Below are 18,806 nucleotides of genomic sequence, written 5' to 3' on the forward strand. Positions count from 1 at the left end.
CTAAAGATATCTGTAAAATATATCTGTAACAATTACATGACTGCAATATACATCTAGAACAAGGAAAATCCAAAGTTCTACTCCAAACCTTATTGTTTGCTCAATTTGTCTGGTTGTGACTATTATCAAAGTAGAGTATGTATTCATTGTAACAGTGTTTATTTTTTTGTTAAGGAAGTGGCTTTATATAATTATCCAAGTTTAATTTGTATAGTAAATGCAATTAAGGAAGGATACTGGCTGAAAAAAATGCATTTCTGCATTTCACAAATCATTCTGTCTCGTTCTAACAGGAGAATCTAGAATGATTGATTCTGAATACCAAGGACTACAATCTTTTATCAGTTTTAATTGCTCCTTCTTATAGATAGCTTTGGGCATCCTTTAAATTTTGTTGGAATTTCGTGGTAGACTTTAGAGCAGAAAAACATTAGAAATTTTGCTAAACCTGTCACTTTATTTGATTACCTGACTTATGAAAAGATCTCAATCTAAACATTGAAACTTATGGGCTTTTTTAGTTTTTTTTTTTTTTTTGGTCCATTTTCTTTCTCTTCTTACTTCTATAGATTAAGCATTCTCAAAATAATATGAATAAATCATCTAAAAGAATATCTAAGTGACGGTCACAAATATGTAGTTTCCTGATTTTTGTGTACTTTATCCTGTTGATGATGGATATTTATTATACTTTATGACAGACTGTTATAAAGGTCATTTTACATGCGTCAGAAACATTTAATTCTGGGAAATAATTAGAAAAATATTCAGATTAAGTCAAGGTACACTTTGAAAAATGTGAACAAAATGAAGATGTTGTAAGAGATTTTCAGTAACCAATTACAATCATACCAAAATTGTATTTGTAACAGATTGGACTGATGTGTGTATATTTGACTAAACTGGCTTTCAAGAGTCATTTTGAAATAACCAAGGTAAAAGTTGTATCTTTTTATTTAATAGTTATTTTTATATATTAGCTATATTTTTAAAACTCTGTGTTTATAATTCAAGGGACTTTTATCTTAAAGACAACTAATTATATTTACAACAAAGACACAACACCTCCCCCCTTTTTTGAAGCTAGATCTATACACACAATATATGTATACATCTATACACGTGTATGTATATACATATACATTTTTATAATATTAATTAGAAATAAGTTACAATAGTCCCCGTGCTGAGTGTCTACTATACCCTAAGTACTATCTTTGTCATGCTTATGCTTGCTCATTTCATTTCATTATCAGTATTTTGATCTAGGTATAGTTAGCCCTATGTTACCATGGAAGAAATGGAGCCTCAGAAAATTTAGGTAACTAGCCTAAGAACATATTGCTATTAAGTAACAATGCTGTGGAAATTTGGAACTTTATTTCTAGTAACTATTTAGCAATGCTACCTCATCATATCTATTACCTCCAGTTGTAACGGGAGTAAAAGTACAAATCTCAGCCCATGCTCATAGATCAAGGAATAGAATTTTTCAGAATGTATGTACACACTTAAATGACCTTAAATCTTTTACTAATTTCTGTCTTGGTAGCACATTTTTTAATGACATGGGATTTGTGAGCAGCAAAGAAGCAGATGAGAACAAGAGTGTTCTGAAGATACATGGTTTAAAATGATTCTGCTTCCACTATCTTTCCTAATTTCCATTAAGATCCATAAAAAATATCAGTTTTTAAACTTTAAAGATTTTATTTATTTATTCATGAGAGACACACAGAGAGGCAGAGACACAGGCAGAGGGAGATGCGGGCTCCATGCAGGAAACCTAATGTGGGACTCTATTCCAGGACTCCCGTATCACGCTCTGAGCCAAAGGCAGATGCTCAACCATTGAGTCATCCAGGTGTCCCCATAAAAAAGTATCCTTAATAAAAACACAAGGCTAGAACATAAAGATTACAGTGCTATACCACATCACTGAACAAACAGCTGGACAAGAAGCTACCACTCTCATAGAGTGGTAAGAAGAAGCACTCAGGCACCCCCTCTAATGAGATGTCAGTGCTGAGGCTGTTATGAAAGCATCATTGGAAAGCAGCCTCCTATGATGCTGCATGAGGGATGGGGCAGCCAATGAACAAAGTCAACTTAGAGGCTCATGACAAACTGCCCATGTCTGTAAATAGCACTCACACATTGATTGATGTGTGTTCAGTGTAAAGATTTCTCTTTACACAGGAAGGTCTGGCTGACAGACAGACACAGGCACACACATACACACATCCCTTCAGCACATTTTGACTAACAACCTCCATAGTAGCATACCATTCAGTGTAAAGAACTGTTCTAATTGGTGTGATATTTGCATGTTTGGTATTTACTTAATGTGTGTTTAAAATTAAAAAGAAAAACCCTTAAGATGCTACATACCAAAGTGTATCTGGTTTGTTTTCTGTAAAATCTAACCATGACACTCTCCAGCAGTAACATTTGACACTATTCCCATGGAGTTCGATTTATGGCCTTCCTCCAGTTCTGCAGAATCATAAGGCCTGCTTCCTCCATATCCATTTAGGGGATCATTTTTCCTATAATTATGTAGACTGAGAAATGTCAGCCCTGGAACCTCGTAAGTAATGACAGGACCAAAGTTTCTATTCCTCTTGGTCATCATTCTTAGGTATCTGAAATCTGAGAACAGAAGTTGGCACTAGAACTTTTTAAAACAAATGGTTGGAAGGCAGATTATAAAGAAAACAGATTTGTAAACTCGTTATTTATCATTTGTGTCTTGGAAGTAGGAGATGGATTGACCGGGACACCTGGATGGCTCAGCAGTTGGGTGTCTTGCCTTTGGTTCAGGGTGTGATTGTGGAGTCACAGGATCGAGTCCCACATTGGGCTCCTTGCATGGAGCCTGCTTCTCCCTCTGCCTGTGTCTCTGCCTCTCTCTCTCTCTGTCTCTCTGTCTCTCATGAATAAATAAATAAAATCTTAAAAAAAGGGGCGGGGGGAGATGGACTGACCTTGAATCTGGGTTAACTTAGGACACAGACAACTAGTAGTAACAAACACACAGTCATAGAAGCTGTAGCTTCCCTTTCAAGAGAGTGCAATCTTAACTGCCAGTACCAACATCCTACCTACTGAGTGAAAGAGTTAGTTAAGTCTAAACTGAAATAGACTTAATTCCACGTTCCAGTCAGGTCAAGTTTAAGAGTTGTTAAAAGCCAAGTTAGGTCTGCAAATGTGCTTGATTTCTTTCTGAGAACAAAACTAAAAAGGTCACTCTCTCCTCTCAATACCTGAGAAATAAGCACCTTTTATATAGTTTGGTAAGCTAAGCTAGCTGGAAGGATTTTAGGCTATGGAGTTTTCATAGTCAGGTGGCCACACTTGTAGTAAAGGCAGCCTAAAAGCAATAGTTATTTTTAGTCCTTGGAAGTCTAGGCCAGGTTTGAACAAATCAGTAAAGTTTTGTATACTGTGTATTAAAAGCTGATATAAAGCCAAGGACAAAGGCTGCAAGGGAACACAGAGAGGAGATAATAGAACAACTGTTAAGAGTTAAGGAGGAATGGTTTTGGGTTAACTTGTTGGTTGTCTGGGGAAATACAGGGAAGGGTGCTCACTACCACCCCAATTAGTACCTTTATGCTATACTTAATCTCCTATAGTTCCCTTTTCTCTCTCCCACTGCCAAAGTCCATCCCTTGCCACCCTCAGGTCAGAGCTGTTTTAACTGTGTATTCTAGAATGTTGGAGCAAGTTGAAAGAGAAGAAAAAGAAAAACTGATTGGATGGGGACAGCTAGAGATTTTGTGGACTTGATCCCCTTTCAAATTACCATGTCCTCATGTGATTGTATACACATACAAACACACATAGTCCTCTCATGCCTCATTCATTATATTTTTTCTTTTTCTTTTTTTTTTTTTTTAAGATCTTATTTATTTGACGGTGTCGGGGGGCGGAGAACAAGCAGGGAGAGTGATAGGCAGAGGGAGAGGGAGAAGCAGACTCCCCACTGAACAGGAAGCCTGATGTGGGGCTCGATCCCAAGACCCTGGGATCATAACCTGAGCTGGAGGCAGATGCTTAACTGACTGAGCCACTCAGGTGCCCCCATTATATTTTTTTTAAAAGATAAATACAAATCAGAAGAAACAAAATGAAATGGCAAAGAGATATACTAGATATCACTGCCTCTAGAGATCATCCTTAAATATACCCTCTTCCCCCCACCCCCGTCCTTCTTTCTAAAGCAGAAGGAGAAGCCCCTCACTGTGTTCCCATAGTGCCTTGGTGATCTCTATCTCTGGTTCACTTATCATACTGTATTTTATTGTTTAAGCAAGCAATACAGTTCTCTCTATACCAGGACTGTGAACTACTTACAGCCTTTTATTTACTGTATGCCTGTGAGTGAGATGAATAGAATGCTGTGATTTCCAGTCTTTTTGTGATGTTTCATAGTAAAGGATGGACTAAAAACTCAGGAGAAACTCCACTAAAAACTCAGGAGAAAACAATTTATGTTTCATTCTTTATTGTATTTTATGTGTTTAAGTTCATAATGAAGAGTTTCCTCATAATGATATAAGTAGTTAGTGGCTAGAGATAAAGGTAAATAGTTTCCAGGCACAGCTATGTTACTAAAATGTCACAGCTAAGTGTGAGAATCTATGGAAAAGTGAGTTGGTCATGATCTTAAAGCAATCTTAAATTGGTTAAAATTAGTTTACCCAATTAGAAATGTAATTGGGTAAAAAACTTATTAGGAAAACTAAATTGGGTAAACTAAAAAAATTCATCCATTTTAACTACTTTATGTCTAAAATGTTGACTCAAACTGTTATATTTGATTCTTATATCCATCAAGGCAAAATAATCAATATTAAGAAAATCAGAATTCCCAAGTTACTCTGTGTGTTATAATTTCTCAAGAAATCAAGATCATTTTTTAGAAAGTTCATTCACTATGACCCAATATGGATTGACCTGTTCAGTCTGTATATGATTATTTTTACAGGAAAAATTCTATATTCAAAAACACCTCATTAGTTCAGATAATATGAAATACAGTGAAACTTCAGCACACTAAGAAATGTGGAGTGTCTTTTACTCTTGGAGTAGAATCCAAGCCAAATTCCAAATCTCACTAAAATCACATTTCATCACCCTTTCTCCCAAAGTTATAAAACCAGTAACTATCCAGGAAATGTTGTATCTGTTCATTGTAATGCAGTTAACCTTATCTCCGCCCAAAGAAATTATGTATTTTTTAATGTTGTGTACTTAAAACTATTGATCAGCTTATTTCAGTTTTCAAAATACATTTTGGTCTAGAATTGTATATACTCCCTAGTATGAGAGTAACACCTCATTTTATCCTCCATTACAGAAGACAATAGATGTACATCTTCAAATGCAGCATCCTGCACCAAATGCCTTGCGCTGGGTCCGGAATGTGGATGGTGTGCTCAAGAGGTGTGCCTTTTTCTTTCTTTTTTTCTTTCTTTCTCTTTCTTCTTTCTTTCTTTCTTCTTTCTTTCTTTCTTTCCTTCTCTTTCTTTCTTTCTTTCTTTTCTTTCTTTCCTCTTTCTTTCTTTCTCTCCTTGTCTTTCCTTGTCTACCTTCTTTCCTTGCCTCCATTTCCTTCCCTTTCCTTCTCTTCTCTCTTTTTTGCTTTTTTCTCTGTTCCTCATGGTTGACCTTCTCTGTAGCCATGATTTCATTGCCCTAATATTTTGTGCCTTGAAGGAAAAGAAAGGAAAGGAAAGAAAGATACTGCTGAGCATCAGGAAAATTTTATTTGGTTTTATGCTTGGAAACAGCATATCTGGCTTAATATAAAATGAAGAATAACCTTTTCATTAGGAAAATTATGGTAATTTTGAAATAAAGTGCAAACCATTTTATGTTTTCCATCTGTTGTATAGAGAGAATTGGCAAACACAGAAAGTGACTTTTGATAGGTCAGTAGGCTTTGTGTGAAATTCTTGTTGCAGCCTGGGGCAGTAGGTTATATATCCAAGTTGGATCATAGTCTTGTACTTGCTTATTAAAACAAAGAAAGTTAGTTTATTGGTCTGTTTCATTTGTTTTTATTTGAAATACTTAGAGATAAGTTATTTACTCCATTTTATAACATTACAACATTGTACCTCAATTCGTCGGTTACTTATGAAAAATGGGATGCTTTTCCTTTGACATGTGACCTTATTCATGCAATACTGTGTACATTTAAATTCCATGGAATAAAGAATAATTCAGAAATAGTTTATTGTTCAAAATTAGTGTTTTTATATTCTAACAAGAGAAATATACCCCAATAACAAAGTTCATAGTAAAATAATTATAATATATTCTTTCTTTCTTGGCTATAAAGTTGTTTTATAAATTTTTTATTTTGTTGGTAATGTTCAACCAGAACTACCTTATGTAGTAAGTTGTAATGAAGAAGCCATCTACTAATCTGAGGTTTCTTTTGTAAAATTACATAGGTAATTTTATATTTGTTTATGTAACTCTTCTGAATTGGAAAAATAGATCTTTTATGGCCTTTTGCTTGACATGAAGATAAATCTCTAGCTTTTGCCTCCTCTGATTTCACTCAAAAACTGCACCTACCATTGTCTTTCCAACCTCTCCTGCTTGCCATTATGCATTTTCCAGGAGGAAGAAGAAAGCTGAAAAGTAGCAAAGGATGGTGGACATTACTTTCTTCTAAAGCAAGTCAGGAAAGAGGGAGGGGAAGGGTTCACAAAATAGTAGCCATGTCTGAAAATAAGTGTACCTCCTATTGACAACCCAAAGCCTTCTTGGATATACTCTGGTGTTACCATTGAGAAAATCAGATGTCACTCAAAACTAGGCAGTGCTTCACCAGAACCTATGGAACCAGGCAATGTCAGAGAGAGGACAATTCCAGAGTTTCTATTCCCATCACCACCTATGAGCCAAATGACCAGACAGAATTCATTCTATCCTTTGAGCCTCCCTTCCTCATCTTCATAACCCTGAGTTTGGAGTTTACTTCTAGGTTTTCTTGTCAAGAATGTTTCAGAGCTTGATATTTCCTGATCCTAGGCCAATATTCCATTTTAGATTTTTACTAAAGACGATCCTTAGAGCCATGAAGTTTATGTCAACTGGATATCAGCTGCTAAGAACTTTAGTGAGTAGAGTTTAGAGGGACTTTCAAAAGATGGTTAAGGAACCCAGTTGTCAGCCAAATGTAACATCCCAGCCATATAGAAAGCCAAGTTCCAGAGGGACCCCTTTATCTGATACTGCTGCTAGCACAGAAAATCTGGAGAGGCACAGTTATAGGCATAGCAAATGTCAGTCCTGCCACAAGAGGAAGGATTTTGAGTAGTTATAGAAATTGGTGGCCAAACGGAAGGAGGTAATGCAAAAGGAAATGTCAGGTGGCTGCCAGAGCAGAGGAGGCAAACCTGTGTCTGCTGTTGGTCAGATGTTTCAATAGAGGATCTTGGGAAACATTTGGAAACCAGCTGGCTGTCTATGTCCCAAAATATTCTTCTATGTAGTAAACGGTCTTCTAATTCATGTATCAAAAAAGCAGGTTCTGAAATGAGATCAGCTTGGATTCAAATCCCAAGGCCATCAGTTTCTAATTGTATTAACTTGGGCATGTTACTCTAACTGCTCTGAACCTCAGTCTTCCCTAGGAAATAATAATTGTACCTATAACACACTGTTGTGAAGATTAAATGAAACAGTATCAAGAAGCATTTGACCCAGGCATTGCTTAAGAAACGGGAGTTGTTACTATAAGAACTTGAGACTCCAGAACAACTCATTTGGGTTAGGAAACCAACAAGATTGTATTTATTAAGAATACAACCCAAGAGAAAGCAACCAGACTCAGCCATTAGCCATATCATTAACAGGAGCTGTCCACTCCATGCAGGCTGACTTGACATTGTCAAGAAGAAGACTATAATGGTTAATTTTGAAAGATTACCCACCATTAGACACATATGAAACTGATGTCTTTTATTTCTTAACCAATGAGAGTAGAGGAACGGGGAAAGGCATTTTTCTTCCTGTTCATGATTAGAATAGATAAACGGTAAGAAATTAAGTGTGGTTTGTACAATTTTCAAAGCTGATCAAAAGTAAAACATCACTAGAAAATCTGGACAGGGCATATTCAATTTACCTACATTCTTGTTGTATAGCATGTTAATCCATCATTCTATATGTTTTGCTTTCTCTTTCTCTCCATGTTACATAAAAATAATTGGAAAATAATTAGAAGGGATCTTATCAATATTACCTAGCTTAATGCCTCAATCTTTTTAACAAATGTAAAAATCTTGATGAGTTGAAGAATTCTCTTTCTTTCTTGCCTGCTGTGCCAACCACGGATTGTGGTTACATAGCCAGAAGTTTAGAGGGCAGCCTTCGAACATAATTATACTAAAATGCAACACAAAGGGCATTCACTGTCAAAAGGAAGATGATAGAGTTGTTTCATTTCTGTGCAGATTGCCGTATTTGGAAATCAGAAAGACTCAGAAATGAGAAGAAAAAACTTTTCCTATTTTTTTCCCCAGATAATTATATTGAATGGATAAAAGTAACAACTGATGAAAAGCCACCTGGGGTAACTTCAACCTGGGTTTTTTCATTTACAAATAGGCTTGAGATGCAGACAGCTGGAGCATGATTTTGCTTGTGTATTTCTTACAGAAAAAATAAAACATGAGAATTAGAAGAAATTAAAGTGACACAAAACACCACAAATTAAAAGGGTGTGGTTTCAAATTCTTTTCTTTTATACAAAGTGGAAAGTAGGCCACAGTGCGTAGGGGCAGCATTCCATTCTTTATTTTGATGTCACGGTCTTTTCTTTCCTTCTCAAACCTAATTGTCAAATTGGCAGTATTTTTCTAACTCAGTTTTTACAGTGGAGTAAAAACAGCCATGCTGATTCAGACATTGCAAAATAATTGAGACTTTTGCCTATTTCAGCAAAATTATTTGACATTTAAAGGTCAAATGGCATAGTGTGATGTATAGTTGCAGTGAATTAACTATATTCCTTTCTTTCCATTTCTGTATACACGAATAAAATCCCTAGCTGAAAAAGAAAATCATAATTATTTGTACTTTATTTCTTTCTTGATTTGAAGTCCGGGTTCTTACATCTTAAAATGCACATGGCCCTTTGTCTGTGGCCTATCATGTGAGGCATGAATGAGCATAGAGGTTCCAAACCTCTTGCATCCTCAATATTCCTTAAGCTCCAGGACAGGAGGATCTCCCATCTAGCCTGGAGATTTCTGAAGGAAAGTGATACATATTATCGCATTATATGCCTCCTTTCTTTGAGGAACTCCAAACCGTTTATAAGCTAAATCTTATATTGAGTACCTCTGAGTTTTATCAATAGATGGATAAATTTGAATACAAGAAATTAAGGCTTTGGATTTTTTTTAAAGATCTTATTTATTTATTCCTGAGAGAGAGACACACACACACACAGAGAGAGAGAGAGAGAGAGAGAGAGGGAGGCAGAGACACAGGCAGAGGGAGAAGCAGGATCCATGCAGGGAGCCCGATGTGGGACTCCATCCTGAGACTCCAGGATCACACTCTGGGCTGAAGGCAGGTGCTAAACCACTGAGACACCCAGGGATCCCAAGGCTTTGGATATTTTAAACTTCATGCTAAAAATCTAGGTGTATGGTCAATAGCAAAGCAAATTGAATTCTTCTGTGCCCATGAAGTCATTAACCAAATGATAGCTGGAAATCTTGATTGAAAAGGATATATCCTGAAAAAATCTTAAAAAAAAAGAAAGAAAGAAAAGGATATGTCCTCCTTTATCTTTTATTTTTATATTATAAGTGTGCTTCACACTCTAGTTCAGGATCAGTACTGTAAGGGGCCATAAAGTAAAAATGTTTAAGTTTTGTGGGCCACATACTATCTTTCTTGCATGTTCTTTTTTTTGTAATTTTTAAAATTTATTTATGATAGTCACACTCACAGAGAGATTGAGAGAGAGAGGCAGAGACACAGGCAGAGGGAGAAGCAGGCTCCATGCACCGGGAGCCCGACATGGGATTCGATCCCGGGTCTCCAGGATCGCGCCCTGGGCCAAAGGCAGTCACCAAACTGCTGCTCCAACCAGGGATCCCTTGCATGTTCTTTTTTATTATTTTTTAAGTGTAGAAATCTTTTTTTTTTTTTTTTTGGCATTCAAGCAACACAAAACAGGCAGTGTATTGTTTTATTTGTCCCACTGTCCTTAGTTTTCCTGCACCTGCTCTATATTAAGAAAGGAATTAAATTAAAATCTTTGTATGAATGCTTTTATATTGCCCACCACGATCCCATCTAATATTCGCCAGTACTACGGATGTTCCTATTCATAATTCGTGATCTAAGATTCAACTAGTATTGAACTTGATAACCTTCTTCCTCCATAAACCTATGAAATTCTGTGCTTACTCTAAATGTAATGCCCATAATAATTATTTTACTTGCTTAATTGCTAAATTCACCAATGGGTGTTGACTTTTTGATGACGTGGACTCTATCTTATTCTATTCTGTATCCTCAGCACCTAACAAACTACTGTCCCTAAGTAAGTATTCAGTCTGTATTCTTTGGATGAATGATTAGTTGGAAACCAAACTCCCTGAATCAGCTGAACTAAAGGAGGGATGACTGAATGCCAGATCAAAATAGCCACTGCCAGGAAGATCACTGAGCAAATATCCAGCTAATGTGTAAGCAAATATTCCAAATAGTCCAGGCCAACATTATATATAATAAAACATATTTCTATACTTTTCCATACATTTCCTATTCTTGGAAAAACCTGAATGGTTACATAAAAAATAAAAGTATCTATTTTTTTTCTTAGGATAAATTAAATTTTAAGTTTTCTCCACTAATTTCAAGTTTATTGTATAGCTATTGAATGATGACAATCAACTAACCAATGCTGAATTGTAATAAAAATTCTAGATTTAGTTGCAAAATCTGGAGAATTTTAGCTGTAGTCTTGGTATCTCCCAGCCTCGTTATGAACATCTTCCTTAGTTTATTAAATTATTTACAGGCTATTATGTGTCTAAGTTGGGGGATTTTATGGTCTAAAAATATAGACTTCCAATATACTTTTTAAAAAATTTTAGTATCTTGCCAGGCATGTGACTCCTGAGGGCTTGCTCTATATTCCAAACATGATTTATACAATAAACATCCAGCTGGGTTCTTTAAGAACTGAGACTTATATTTGGAATGACTGAATGGCCTATTTTGAATAAATTTTCTTTTGAAATAGTCTTTCCAATGTAAAATATTTAGAAAGAAGTTGGTATAATTTTACAGTGATCAGTTAACAATATAAGTACTTGGTTTAAATCTCCAGTTAATACTAATTTTCTTCTTTTTAAATAAGATTTAGGAATTAAAGCTTCATTAAGATAATTTTACTCATATTCTTATTGGAAACATGGAGCTATTTTGAATAGTTCCATAATTTGTGCAATACTGGAAGATGGCTTCTTTGTAATATTTGCTGTGTGGGTTATTTTTTATTTTTTATTTTTTTGGTTATAACTAAGATGGTATGCACTAAAAACGTCAGTGATTTTCCTTCTTTTACACAGGATTTCATTTCAGGTGGATTAAGGAGTGAACGTTGTGATATTATTTCCAACTTAATAAGCAAAGGCTGTTCGACTGATTCAATAGAATACCCATCTGTACATGTAATACCAAGTGAAAATGAAATTAATACCCAGGTGACACCAGGAGAAGTGTTGATCCAGCTGCGTCCAGGTTTGGTGATTTTCAAATAAAACTATTATTCTGACTTGAAATTAAATTTAGCTTTATTTGCTCATATTCAATATTTTGTGAAAGGCAGTACTATTGTAGTAAAAATAACAGTGGGCTCAGAATCAAGAAATCAGAATTCTGCTTTTTTTGTGTGCCTATAGCTAGCTAGCTGTGTGGCCTCGGACAGTCTCTGCAAACCTGACCACACTATATTATAATTATGTGTTTCCAGACTTGATCACATTGTAGTGTAATTGTGTTCCTATTCCACTGCCAGCTCTGGAAGAAAGAGAACATGTTTTATTCCACTGTTTCTCCAAAGCCTCATAGAGTGCTGGCTTATAGCAAGCATTCCATAAGTATTTGTTGACTTGATCAGTTGATTAATTAATTAGTAAGAGTTGTAAATTAAACTAAGCCCTTAAAGCCTTTGTGATAAACTTTTAAACACAAAACTACAATTCATAATTATCATAATTAACTTGAGCTGCTTTGTGATGGCCCCTGAGATTAACACATACTTTTCTTTCTATGCTTCACTTATACTTGCATTTTATCACATTGTGTTCCACAGATTGTCACATGTAGTAGGCCACTGTAAATTATTCATTTTCCTCCAGTGCTAGAGAATCCCAGGGTGTACACTACACATGGCAAGATAACTTCAGGTACACGGGTATGCATCAGTCATTTAGATGCATTTAGTTTTAAGCAGTATGCCATTGCCTTCAAGTCTTCATTATTTTATTCTGGGTGGTCTTGTCCTGTCATTAAATTTTTAAATAATCATTATTGACACATGACTTGCCTATTCCAAAGCAGAGCTATTTCTTCCAGATTCTTAGATTACCAGAAAAACAAAGTCTATTTCTTTCTTGGCTCTAGGCATACTCCCAGCTTCCAATTAAAACTATGCTCTTCACCATATAAAACAGCCCAGGGTGGACATACACATGCAACAGCTGGAAAGGGATACACAAAAATGAAAGTAAATAGATTGATAAGATTATGCCATTCACTAGCTTCTATTGTTGCCATTACAAAATACTGTACAATAGGTGGCTTAAACAATAGAAATTTATTTTCTTACAGTCCTGGAAGCGAGAAAGTTCGAGATCAAGGTGCTGGCTGATTTGGCGGCTGGAGAGGGAGAGAGACACACACTCGCTGGTGTTTCTTCTTATAAGGGCACTAATTTCATCATGAGGCCCCCACCCTCATGACCTATTTATCTCCCAAAGGCCCCATCTTCAAACACCATTACATTGTGGGTTAGGGCTTCAACACATAAATTTTGAGGGAACACAATTTAGTCTATAGCACTTGATATATAAAATGATACTTTCAAAGGTCATGGAATATTTTTGGATATTAGTCATATCTTAGACAAGAAAACTTAATTCCAAAAAGTGAAACTTTTTATAGGTCTCTATCTCTGTAAATCATACAATAAATTTTGAAATCAATACAAGAGGATAAACAAATATTAAGTAACAAACTAAAATAGTTTTTCCTTAAATAAAGTCTGTTTCCAAGAATAAATCAAACTCTAGTCATAGACTATTTAATAATAACAACATACATCAAAATATATGGAATGTGTTTGAAGTGGCTCCCAGGAAAATTAAAATCTATAAATGCTTTTATTATTAAAGAAGAATGAACAAAAATTAACTAAGCATCCAAATTAAGATATAAGAACAACAAAAACAGAATAGCCATAAGGAAAAATAAGAGAAAGGAATTCATAAGAAAAAAAATTTAATAAAAAATATACCAAAAAAAATGAAATGCAAAATAGAAATAAAAAGGTGAAATTAATGTATAAATCCAAGAGTTGGTTCTTTACCAAGTCCAATAAAATAGATAAATTGCTGTCAAGGCTAATTAAGAAAAGAAGAAAAAATAACCCAGTTACATAGATTATACCAGAAAAACAAATACTAAGGAAAAAAGACATTATGAAAATATTATGCATAAAAATTTACGGTAAAATGTATAAATCTTGATAATATAGATAATTTTAAGAAAGACATATGTGACTAATACTGACTCAAGAAGAGGGAGAACCCTAAGAAACCTAATAAAAATAAAAGAAATCAAGATCATTATAAAAGAAACACCCACATTGGATATTTAATGTTTCCTTGGGAAGAAATGATGTTCACCCAAACATCAGGAAATGTATTATCCCTATGCTACATAAACTCTTCCATTAGTTTTAGAAAAGGCCTAGAAGCTACTCAATCTGTACAAGGTTAGCATAACCCTAGTATCAAATCCTTAACATTTTAGTTAACCACTACATTAACTCATATGTGATAAGGAAAACAATGCCAAAGAAAAGAATTATAGATTGTTATCTCAACAGATGCTGAAAAATCATACAGTAAAATTTAGTGTCCATTCTGCCAAAAGCAAAATTGAAGAACAGTTCTTAATGTATATTAATATCCTTCTGGAAGTTTTATTTAAAAGCAGTTAGACAAAAACAAAACAAAAACAAAACAAAACAAAACAAAAATCCCCACCAAATACAAGTTATAAATATTTTTGAAAAGATAAAGCAAAATTATCATTATATGTCTCTGGTAAATCCAAGCAAATCAACTAACTTTTAAAATTAAAAATAAAAAACAGGGGCACCTGGCTGGCTCAGTCTATAGAGCATGAAATTCTTGATCTTGGGGTCATGAGTTTGATCCCTGCATTGGGCCTAGAACTTAAAAATTAATAAAAATTAAAAATAAATTCCTCAGTCATCATTATATAAATAAGATATACATACTTTAAAAAATAAATAAATATGGCAGGTTTTTAAAAATATTCAAATCAATAAATTTCCTATGTAATATTAAATATAATGAAAAAGGGCATCAATTTTCATAGCAGCAACCTAAAATGTAAACAATCTAGGGATAAATTTTTAAAAAAATATGAGATCTATTGTGCTACCTCAAAGAAGAAATGAAAAAGTACAGAAGAATTTTATGTTCTTGATTAGAAAGACAATATTATAACAATGACAGTTTTCTATAAACATGGTCTATAAATCTAGTAAGTTCCAAATGAATTAATAACTAGAAGTCAATCCCAATCCAATTTGAGTGAAAATTTTTAAAAGCTTCAATGATCCTCATCATGCATGTTTCTTTGTATAAAATAGCATATTTATTTAGGATACATTCTTATAAGTAAATTTACTAGGTCAAATAGATACACATTTATTTAGGTTTTTAATTTATATCATCAGGTTATTCACAAGAAAAATAGATATTCAGTTAAAGCTTTTAGGAGTCAACCTTGTCTTTTCATTCTTTTCAACCTCTTCCATTTTTAAGTGTAACTAGTCTGTTACCTGTTTCTTTTGCCTTTTTTCTAGTACTAGAAAGCTTCCTAAACTTATTAACCAACTTTAGTTCTCTTTTTAGCGTGTTATATGCCTCTCTATACAAATTTTCCTCTTTTTCTAACTGAACACTACTTTTCAGCAGCTTATACATGAAGCTTATCAAATATTATTTTACCTCTAATAAGTGTGACTATATTCTTTCAAAAAGTCTGTTCTTTTTTAAACAGAAGATTTGAAACTTAACAATGGTGCATTTTTTTCCTATGGGTGTGTTAACATCTAAATTTGTATACTTAAATGAATTTAGTCTGTTACTTTTTGTAGATATAATGGTGGTTGAATCCTTCTGAGACTAAAAATTAACAGTTCAAAAGATGGGTAACTGCTTCAGTGCTATAGATAAGCAATGACAATAATGGTAAGACAAAAAGTGGATAGACATGAGAGATAATGGGAGATAGCATCCCCAGGGATTGGTGACTGATGAACACTGGGACACTTGGGCTGTGACTCAAGCAACAAGGTGAGAGGGATGGCTGCCCTCCGTGGATGGTGTGGTACTGAGTTCAAACGGAGACACCTTAGCTTGAGGTAATGACTTTTATTATATATGAGGCTGCAGTTCAGCAGGAAACACAGGTTGGACAAAGATGTGGGAGACTTCAACACCAGGTGGTAAATGATGGTAAGTGAAGGTATATGAGGAGTAGGAGAGTGAAAAGAGAAATGCTTAATATCTATGTCAATCATTATGTGGCTTGATTTTATTCAGTTTCCCACTACTGTCTGAATTTCTACATGCAAATTGGTGTAATTGTCTAAAGTGTATAAGCCATCTTTCCAACATAGCTACGAAAGAACTATATTTTATAATATGCATATATAACAAGTAGTTATTAAATTATATTTAAGAAGTTCATCTAAAAATGCATGTGGCATCAAGGATGTGCCAGCTTTGAGGCATAATATATAAAGCTACATTTTACCAACTCCTGATATATAGAAACATTACTCCTCATAATATAAAAGTCCTTTCTACCATGACATATACAATGCATACCTAAGTATAAAATGTATTTATTCCCTAATTTTGATTTGGTTTATTTATAATCATTTTATTCTTATCTTATAAAAAATCATTACCTTCAATGTAGCATTTATTAAGAATTAAAATTTTTTTCATGAATATTTCTATTATATGCTATACTGACTAGGCTTTTTAAAGAATGGTAGTAGAAAAAAAGAATGGTAGTAGGACTCTTATATAGTTTATATATTTAAAGTGAGATTTAAAAGTGTTATTTTCTTTCACTTTTACTTCTTAAACTATATTTTTTTCTTTATTTTTACCTATCAATCTTAAGCAAAAATAATATAAAGAAGCTACTGATCCTACACTGAAATGAAATCTTTAGGAAGATAGAAGAGGGAAAGGAATTCTCTAATTCTGCTTCAGAAGTAATACAATGTCTATAATAAGGATTAATACAATCTATACCTCCCTATTTTAAGAAAATCTTTCAAACTTGATTCATTTTAACATTGTCACAAAAGAATGCCCTTTAATTTAGTGTAGTTTAATTTTAAATGTAAGATTTTTCAGGTATTCTTCCTAAATTCAAAAAATTTTTAAAACCAGAAAAATATAGAAATAATGCATTCTTTCCCCTCCACCCCTAGCACTTATCCCTTATTTTATCCCCCACAGAAATCCAGAAACATGCTGGAGTCTGTGCCTTGATGTTTCAATCTTATCTTGTTTTGGGGCCTTCTCCTTCCCTCGCCCAAGTGTAATGAACAGAATCTGGCTGTTCTTTCTTCCTGCTAGCTTTCCATATTTTCTTATGGTTTCTTAGTTTCATCTTATGCAGAACAGTTTTAGTTATCTTTTCTCAATGTCCAGTCATGATTGTTGTAGCCAAGTCTTCAGAGATGTTCACATCATTATTTGAATGATTTTAAACTCATTCTAACTACTTCTAATTATTTGGGCTATTCAAATCAATACTGGCAAAAGCTCTAAGTAGGTCTCAGCTTTCCTCCAAGTCCTCTTTCTTATTTTATGTCACAGACCCACTTCTTCCCTTTGAAGTTGATTGATGGAAAAAAGGATCTGAGCCTTTAGAATCTCAAAAGGTGTAAGAATGAAGCTTTCTTGGAGATAATATAGATAGTGGCATAAACATTTTGTGGCCAGATGATATTATTTCCTTTCAAACAGAGAAGCTATTTCAGTTTTTCCTACTCTGTGGGGAAGAAAACATAGATAATTAGCTTCTCACTAAGGTTAAAATATGTGGACCTTTTGAAATGATGTATCAAAATGTGCTTCAAATGTAGTTTAGCTAAATACATTGATGAGGAGCCTTACCCCTACCAAACCCAGAAGTTTTAGAGATAAATGGTTTTCACCTTAATGAAGCTTAGTAATACTAATAGTGATAATTACTATATATATATAGTAATTAATATATATACTATATATATATATATATTTCTAAATACTGGGGTAAATATTTTAAATAGATTATGTCACTTAGTAGCTCTTAGACACTAAAAGAATCCACCCTACATAGCTCTGCTCTCAGAGTAGTATTTATGACATTGCCGCCTACACTGATAACCTCATAAATATTAAGTCTTATTTTACATATGGTTTTTTTCTCATCTAATATTCAAAATCTCATTAATATAATCCTCCTTTTGCACCCTGTATTGATGGCATCCCAGTATGAACTGAGTGGAAATTTTATCTGGGGTACAGTATCCATGTTCCCATAAAAAGTAATTTCTACTGTCTCTGAGAAGGTTTCTTCCTCATATATAATGAAACCATCAAGAGCCAGCTTGAAAGCACATGTGGAATATCTCAAGCTCAGAGGCAAAACACGGTAATCCAAGCGTGGTCCCTCCAGCTTCCTCCTTAGCAAGCAAAGTGGGGTTTGGGATCAGGCTGTCTAGGGCTGCCTATCCTGAGCTGATGACTTAAAGTCAGAACTTTATGGGAACCTCAAATGCCTTGCAGTTTATTATTTTTTTAAAAGATCTATTCATTTATTTTAGAGGGGGTAGGGGCAGTGGGAAAGGGAAAGAGAGAATCTCAAGCAGACTTCCGCTGAGTGCAGAGCCAGACTTGGGGCTCAATCTCACAACACTGAAATCACTACGTGAGCCGAAATCAAGAGTTGGACGCTCAACAGACTTTGCCACGTAGGTGCTGCAAATGCCTTGCAATTTAGAAATGGTAATTATCATATTCCCCAGTAATGACTAAAAGGCCTGTGTATGGAAAGAGTCTCTTTACCCCTTTATTAAAATTTTATCTTCCTGAGGCCTCAGCCTGAGATCTTCAAGTGACCCAGGTACAAAACTGAGACAAGCATCTATATAATTCAAAATTAAGAGCAGCCTAAACCTTCCAACCTTGACCATTTGGCAGGCTTTCTTACCACCATCTTCTTTGTTGAGGCCAGTGAGACTAGGAATTTGCTTGCAAGGTTAAGAGAAGCTAGTGTGTGCTGAGGCCCCCTATACGGCTAACATTTGGTTGGACCTCCCTGAATATCTTTGTCCTCTAAGGACTGTGCCTTTACAGATTCCCTTGGCTAAGATAACCAACCAATTTTATAACAACCTGCACAATACACTAAATATCTGGTAA

The 18,806-nt window shown here is 34.5% G+C and overlaps 1 protein-coding gene across 4 annotated transcripts in view; it reads left to right on the forward strand.

Moving 5' to 3' along the window:
- Nucleotides 1-18,806, forward strand: part of ITGB8 (integrin subunit beta 8) — a 77,924-nt gene that overhangs the window by 20,988 nt on the left and 38,130 nt on the right. For 3 of the 4 annotated variants that reach the window (XM_038557068.1, XM_038557067.1, XM_038557065.1), the window contains exons 2-3: nt 5,366-5,451; nt 11,622-11,793. In XM_038557068.1, the coding sequence (XP_038412996.1) occupies nt 5,366-5,451; nt 11,622-11,793 (258 nt within the window). Of the gene's footprint in view, nt 1-5,365; nt 5,452-10,564; nt 10,734-11,621; nt 11,794-18,806 lie in introns of all 4 variants that reach the window. The other variant, XM_038557069.1, reaches the window with a different exon arrangement.

Source organism: Canis lupus, chromosome 14 (genome assembly GCF_011100685.1).
Source record: "Canis lupus familiaris isolate Mischka breed German Shepherd chromosome 14, alternate assembly UU_Cfam_GSD_1.0, whole genome shotgun sequence".
NCBI classification, from domain to species: Eukaryota; Metazoa; Chordata; class Mammalia; order Carnivora; family Canidae; genus Canis; species Canis lupus.